The sequence below is a fragment of the Cottoperca gobio genome, chromosome 14 (assembly GCF_900634415.1).
Source record: "Cottoperca gobio chromosome 14, fCotGob3.1, whole genome shotgun sequence".
Taxonomy (NCBI): Eukaryota; Metazoa; Chordata; class Actinopteri; order Perciformes; family Bovichtidae; genus Cottoperca; species Cottoperca gobio.
Window position 1 is genome coordinate 19,956,811 of NC_041368.1, and position 7,766 is coordinate 19,964,576.

At 39.2% G+C, this 7,766-nt stretch overlaps 1 protein-coding gene across 1 annotated transcript; it reads right to left on the reverse strand.

The window, feature by feature from the left end:
• Positions 1-342: 342 nt before the first annotated feature.
• LOC115018796 (solute carrier family 22 member 4-like) lies at positions 343-6,356 on the reverse strand. Its single transcript, XM_029448012.1, has 10 exons — positions 5,949-6,356; positions 5,201-5,304; positions 4,960-5,114; positions 4,509-4,680; positions 2,749-2,875; positions 2,452-2,552; positions 2,123-2,337; positions 1,790-1,972; positions 1,036-1,171; positions 343-552 (listed from the first exon to the last, which is right to left on the reverse strand). Exons 1-10 carry the CDS (start codon positions 6,354-6,356, stop codon positions 468-470), a joined length of 1,686 nt encoding a protein of 561 aa, XP_029303872.1. The 3' UTR covers positions 343-467.
• Positions 6,357-7,766: the final 1,410 nt, after the last annotated feature.

A 7,766-nucleotide genomic window follows, 5' to 3' on the forward strand; every position in this document is an offset into this window, starting at 1 on the left:
TAAATGCTTTCATAAACACACCTAAGACCCTCAATCTTAAATAGATATATATATATATATATATATATATATATATATATATATATAGAGAGAGAGAGAGAGAGAGAGAGAGAGAGAGAGAGAGAGAGAGATAGATAGATAGATAGATAGATAGATACTTTATTCATCCCGAGGGAAATTTATGCATCCAGTAGCTTAAAATACATTATACATTATACAAAATAATTATAAATATAATATAATAAGACATGGAAAACATTCAGTCTCCAATTTCCTTGGTCAAAAAACACATTTATTTAATTATGAACTGACAATGTGCTTCACAAAAACTAAAGTGGGTTACAATATAAAACAATCAAAAAATACACCTAACAGAATTTCACATAATGTATTTATAACTACATCTTTATAAGCACAAATGTGAGTGAAATGCTTTAGAGAAATTACAAACATCAATCCTTACTTAACTATAACTTGGATTCTTTACTCTCACAATGAGCCGGGCTCTCTCCATTTTCATTTTCTGCTTCCTCTTCTTTTTTCCCTCTTCTCCTGTTTGAACATTAACAGAACATTTAGCAACAGTATGACAGTCCGAACAGTCTGACCTGTTGCATCAGTAAGAGCAACATGCTCTCAGATGTGTAACACGAGACATGCAAATCATTAAGCCCTTTTATGAATCATATGCACTGTTATATAAGGATACAGATATGCATGACATGTAAATAGTAACCAATTACCGATGTATGCATCATCTCTGTTCATTAAAGTTAAAAGCAAGCTTTAAAATGTACTGAGATGTTAATTTTATTCATTTGAATTTTATTCTTTTCTCCAAGCAACAGTATAACGAGCTTCTCCTTAACTAATAATGATACGGCATAAAATGTAAAATGATTTTTTTACTTAGATGTGATCATATAATAGTGGAAGAGGACTTTGAACTCGTCACTGAAGCAAATTGTTAACTTTAAACGGAAAGCTGCAACCTCTACAGTAAACGTACAGTATGTGTGCAGTTTGTAAACTCACCCGCATATCAGCTGCATTTGTGATATGGTCTCTGGCAAACTCTTCCTATACGTTTCTGGCAGCAGGAAACATAAGACGGCACCACAAATGGCAAAACCTCCCATCAATATGTATGGGAGTGACTTGTAGTATTGTCCTGCAAAAAAAGAAGCAAACATATACCATAAGAAAGGCAGGGAAAAATACAAACTACACAAAAAGCCTTTAAGTTACTTGTCATTTAGCTATAAACCCTTAAGTTCTATGCTTCCTGTACACTCATTGTTGAAACACATTTCCCAGAATGCTGAATCTTGAGGTAAAGACAAGAGACCCACAGACATCTTACTGCAGTAGGGCTGCAACTAAAGATCATTTTTTATGATTGATTGCTTGTTTAGTCTATGAAATGTGGACAAAATAGTGAAGACAAAATGACAGTAATGTCTTCACTTTGCTCATTTTGCCTGACTAACAATCTAAAACCTTAAAGATATAATTGCTTTTAACTATGTGTTGGTCTAAGATGTTCCACTTACTCTTTACCTACGTCATATATACAGAGAGAAACACGTAATCGTCACATTCGAGAAGCTGGAACTTGAGAATCTTTGATATTTTTGCTTAAAAGTGGCTGAAGAAATTGTTTGAATATCAATTAATAGTTACAGCTCTGCACTGCAGAAATAATGAACATAATAAGAAACTATTCGGGTTAGAGTAGTTGTCCCTGGCACTGACTAAATGCTCAAAATAGAAAACTTAATATATTTACCCAGAAAAATGATAAAGGGAGCGATGATGTTTCCAAAGCGTGCAGCCATGGAACAACTACCCATTGCTGTGTTTCTGATAACAGTGGGGAAGAGCTCTGATGTGACGGTGTACACCACACAAAATGCAGATGTCATGCCGAATTTCCCCAATATCTCAAAAAGCAGAGGCACACTTGGTACATCTGAGGAAATTAAAAACAAATAACTTTAATTACAGCACACACTGAAAGAGTCAAATGAGTTACATCCAACATATCAAAAGTCCATTTAATAAGCTTTGTTTTTTACTTCCCCCATGTGAAAATGTTTATCAACAGAACGCAAAGGGTTACCTATTGGGATGAGGTGAACGCAGAGGATCATGACACCTCCAACGAGGAGTGTAGAAGATTGGCAGAAGTGCCGGGAGCAGTAATGGAGCAGCAACAAGGCAATTACGTACGCCGGCACTTCTACCACGGCAGACAAGAAGCAGTTCAAATAAGGGTCGCCGTGCAGGTTTGAAGTGTTGAGGACTAAAGCATAGTAGCCAATGGTGACGATAATCCTGCAGAGACAATCCAAACCACACATTGAACACACAAAGAATGGGAGACACAAAAAGATGAAACCATCAAAGGATGCTTAAAGGAGTAATGTTGAGAGGAAACTGTAGACGTACCACAGAAGTGAACACAGGACTGTAACAAAGAACAGATTGCAGTTGCTCACGATAACCAAAATGTTGTATTTATTGCCTTTCATAGCCAGTACATCAGTGATCTGGGAAGAAGAAGAAGAAACAATTGCAACAATTAAAAAGGTCCAATCCTGAATCTGTGTGAATGAAACATTATAACATATAACATGATACATAACAGGAACACGGCTGTAATAGACAAAAGGTTTTGTTTTATTTTGTAATATTTAACAGGCACATGTCGTTGTATGTTCATGATATGACAAAAAAATACCTTACCTCAGCTTGTGTAAAAATGGCCTTTGGAGCCTCGACATTATTGCTCTTGGCAGCATCTCTAAGTATGGCCTCCGCCTCCTTCACTCTTCCCTGATAGAACAGCCAGCGAGGTGATTCTGGGACTAACCTGGGGAGTTAAGAAATGCAACAATATCAGCACATACACACAGAGATGCAGGTTTAAAGTCCTTAACCATTTGGACCAAATGCAAACCAGTTTGACGATGTTTACCTTTAAGGGTAAACCTTATGCAGGAAGCTATCACTGTGTCATTGCATATATAACTCTGCTTTGACAGCATTAGCCCGGTGTGGTATTCTATCATCAGAGGTGAGTATTGGAAGTGGTAAAGACATCCCTAACATGCCCTACAAGGGTGAGCTTTATACAATAGTGATTTAAAGCAGGAACCATCACCTTATCGTGGTGGAGAGGTTTGTGTGTCTCTATGAACCTGAGAGCTGTGTTGTCTGGAGCATAGTGCTCCTGGTAGGGTCTCCCAAGGCAAATTGGTCTCAGGTGAGGGTCCAGACTAAGAATGGTTCAAAAACAACCTCATGATACAAAGGGAAAGGAAAGGAGAGATTCTGCCTGGAGGAAGCCCGGGGCCCCCGTCTGTAGGCAGCCCGATAGCGAGCACCTGGTGGCCGGGTTTGCCACGGAGCCCAGTCGGCCCGAAGAAGCTACGTGGTGCCTCCCATCCATCCATCCTGTGGGCCCACCACTCATGGGAAAAAACGCTGGGGTCAGGTGCGCTGTCACACGGGTGGCAGTGATGATCAGGGACCTCGACGGACCAGACCCGGGCAGCAGAGGCAGGGGACATGGAACGTCCCCTCTCTGTGGGGGAAGGAGCCGGAACTAGTGCGGGAGGTGGAGCGCTACCAGTTGGATCTGGTGGGGCTTACATCTACACACAGTCTTGGCTCTGGAACCGTACTCCTGGATAGGGGTTGGACTCTATTCTTCTCCGGAGTTGCCCAAAGGTGTGAGGCGTCGGGTGGTGTGGGGATACTCACTCTGACTGTTGTTTGTGCCTATACCCCAATCATATCTCAAGCAATATAAAGGTTTCTGTATAGGAGTGCATTATATATACATATATATATATATATATATATATATATATATATATATATATATATATATATATATATATATATATATATATATATTTATTTGCAACTCAAAAGTGATCTGTTTAATTCTGAACAAAACACAAAACTCCTCTTCTCTTCTCATGACGTCAGATGATTTGCTTCCACTATTTTTCACAGCGATGTTTGTTGAAACAGAGAAAGACTGAAGTCTCATCTGTCACTGGATTTAATTTAATGCCTCAGACCGCAGTAAATGCAGAAAACTAAAAATAAGTGTCCAGGTCCTAACACCTATCAATGTATAAAAAGGAAGGAATGTATAAAAACAAGATGTGTCTTCTGATTAATCTAAAATCTGACTTTTACAGAGAAATGTGGAGCTTTCGGGGTTTCTCCTACTTTCCTGCCTTCTAAACGAGCTCACATCTGCAAATGACTTCACATAAAAGCTAAAACAGGGCTGCTTTATGATACCTGAAACATATAAGATTGAGGGCTGACAAGGAAGCTATGACTACAGACTCGTGGACAGCTCTCACTACATCATATGTAACGGTCACTTGCTATTTCATTCACAAGTGGGGGTTAAGACCGCTGTTACACGACGCAACTCTGCAAGTCTTGAATATAGAAATGATTTAAAATGGCTTAATTCTTACCACCATATAGGGATGTAGATCAGGCCACAAGCAGCCATGGGAATCATCAGCATCCGCCACTCACGGAGGAAATAAGCAGCAGCTGGTAATGCCATGTAGCCCAAAGCTGAGCTCATGAAGACCCCAAGGGAGCAGAAGACCACTCGGGATTTTGGGCTTAGAATTTCTGTACCTGTCGGTGTCACAAATGAAACGAGAACTTATCAATTTAAACCTGAGACCCAGGTTTCTGAGCTCTTGTGTAAGATCAATAACTAAGTCATTTAATCCATGTGTTCTTTTTTTCACTTGGGCCCCGAATACATGTCGAAGCAGAATATTTGTGGTAACAGGATTCTTTTTTTCTGTTTGACCTACCAGCTCAGATGGATCATTAAGACATACAGCACCCAAACACATCAAGCATGAGTATCAAATATTACAAGTTCGAAATCCTCACTAGAAAACATACCCAGCACAAATCCAATGGTATAGTTGGAGTATCCCCCTGCACCCACGAAGAAGAAAATAAAGGTGAAGATCTCCCAGCTTGGGGAGAATATCTGCGCTGTAGTTGCAACGGTCTGAAGAATCATCATGAGAAAGAGAGCTGGCTTCCTTCCATACCTGTGTATGAAATACAGTTTATAGTTGAGTAACTGCTTTATCTCTCACAGTTAAAATGTTCCGCCAATGCCGTGTACAGTACAGACCTGTCGGACATCTGGCCGGAGAAAAACGCTCCCACTAGCACACCGATGTAATGGATAGAGGTCGCCAGTGGAGATTTGTATCCATTCTCACAAACCAAGTCCCACTGCAACATCAACACATTGTCTTTAAGTCGTACCTACTGACATTGTAAATATTCGTAACATCCGTCTCATGTGGGTCTCGTTTTTGTGAAACCTACAACCACATTTTTAAAGCTGTAAATTACGAAACTAATATTATATAATAGTAAAAATATCCACAGTCCAGTACTAGAACTAACAGCTGCAGTCAGTCTTATTATTAGTACCAGTAATGTTATCAGTATTGATAGTAATAGTTCCAACAACCACACAGGTAATACTTTTCGTGCCAGAAGTAGCAGCAGTCGTAGCAATCACATAGACGGTACTATAACTCCTAGAAGTAATAAAACCATTAGTATTAGCACCTTTCATAGTCAAATAGATTGAGCAATTCAGTGATGTTTAATTTCCACGTACAGTATTAAACACGTTCGTTACATTATAACTAGAGTTTTAACAGCTGTTGCAACCATAATATCAAATCAAGCTCTCCTACACAGCCGACACTAAATAATAGAACGAGATAATAAAATACTAACTATGCAAACAATTCATTATAGTAACATTTTGCTCCCTGAAAACAAGACATTCAAAGTCTACTAAAAAGCATTTCTTTGTGGAAACCATGAGAACATGTTAACGGGGAAGTTAATTGATCATTCACCTCTGTGACAATGGTTGACTGGTAGATCTCTTTGCTGTATGTCCATCCATCCAGACAGCTCTCCAAAGGAATGTCGCTCACGTTCACGTCCACATTTGGGATGATGTTGTCTTGAGAGTAGTTCCTGACAATTTCCAGGTTGAGCCTTGAGCAAGAGCTGTGCTTCGTTACGCCATCAACCATTTCCAATGGGATCGTAACATTTCTCCACATCTCACTGATACTGTCGTTCTCAGGGATATAGCACTTGTGAGGTGGGGTGACACCTACAAATACTATATAGGCGCCAATGAACCCATTCGGGAGGATGCTGACAGCAATTGCTAAAAAAATCCTTCGCTGAAAGGGTCCCCAAGATCCAAGAAAAGATGTGATGCTGTCATAATCTCTAATTTCTGAGCTAGCCATTACCTTCCCTAAATTATTGGTTTATAAAAAAGAAAAAAAGTTAAGCAGACACTACGTCGATACTGATAGACACAAGCTAGTGTCTCCTCTACTGCTCTGTGACATACTTATAAGCCATTAAGCTGAGTTCAGGGTTTTTATGGCAGCATAACCTGAAACCTGAAGTTAATCAGTTACACAGCAATGTAGGTTTGGTTTATCGACTGCAGGTACCTGTGATAATTGTTCAAATGTGCTTACATTTTTAAGGATATGTTAGTACAGGCTGGAATTCAACACCATATCACACATCCTGGCATAGACATGCAATGATACAATATTACAAAACTATGTCACCTTCTTCTCATTGTATAAGGACAATGTGTTGTATGAATACATTATCAGTTGAAATAATTAGTTAAACATACTGTAATGGGTAAATGGTTGAAATAGCTAAAAGTATGGTTTTAATAAAAATAAATGGTAAAAAGTAATAAAGTGTTGCTAGACTGGTACTCATGAATTAGATTAATTTCTTAATACAGTTTATTTGTCATAAAAAATAATCAAACAAGCTTGACCGTCAGAGCCAGCAAGGCCTTCTCTGCTGGCCTAAACATCATCAGAATATAAATTTAATTTTGATCTATTTTTTACCATAAATATGTATTAAATTATTCCCCATAGTCTATTCTCTTCATTTCATAGCTTTCCTCTTGGTTGCGCTGCTTCCAGCCTCAGATGGAGATTTGGAGGTCTGGCCTTTATGTTAGAGCTTTTATCCAATCATATTTCAGCCATGATGTGTTGCCAGGGTCCAAGAGATCTGCCCTGAGGCCTTCAGAATCAACAGTGCGGGCGCCTGTAGTTTAAAGTGAACGGAAACAAAACTGTGGCGTTAACCAATCAGATTTCAAGTTGGCGACACTGGGGCCAGCTAGCAGGCATACGATAACGTCAGAACGTGCACGTCTTTTGATTGGATACGCACTATTGAGAGGCAGAGCTATACAGGGCTAGCAAACTTGAACGAGCAAATTTGTGTAGATGTAGACAATGGCTGAAGGAGGAGAAGATATCGATTTGGTCGCAGATATAATTACAACGTTATTTTCAAGACAAACTTGATTAGAATGCATGCAGATGCCTTCATTTCGTACACAATAAGATTCGTGAATAATCCGTTTCCTTTTACTATCTGGTTTGGTCGTCGCAGTTTAGAGTCATTGCAATGGGAATCTGACATTATTATACGTTTAGGACATACACAACTGCATCAACACAAGGTAACAGTGCTAGTTTGTGTGTCTTACAGTACGTACAACACATGGATTTATTAATAATGTCTTGCGGCACTGATTATCATTTTTTCCACAGAAAACGGAGAAAGTTCCCTTTGTGCATGGTCGAGTCTGAGAAAGTCACCAACGC

Coding starts and splice junctions, on each gene's coding strand:
- LOC115018796 (XM_029448012.1), bottom strand. CDS start 6,356: ATGGCTAGCTCAGAAATTAGAGATTATGACAGCATCACATCTTTTCTT. Junction 5,115..5,200: donor TCCGGCCAGATGTCCGACAG/GTCTGTACTGTA, acceptor TTTCATACACAG/GTATGGAAGGAAGCCAGCTC. Junction 1,973..2,122: donor CGTTCACCTCATCCCAATAG/GTAACCCTTTGC, acceptor TAATTTCCTCAG/ATGTACCAAGTGTGCCTCTG.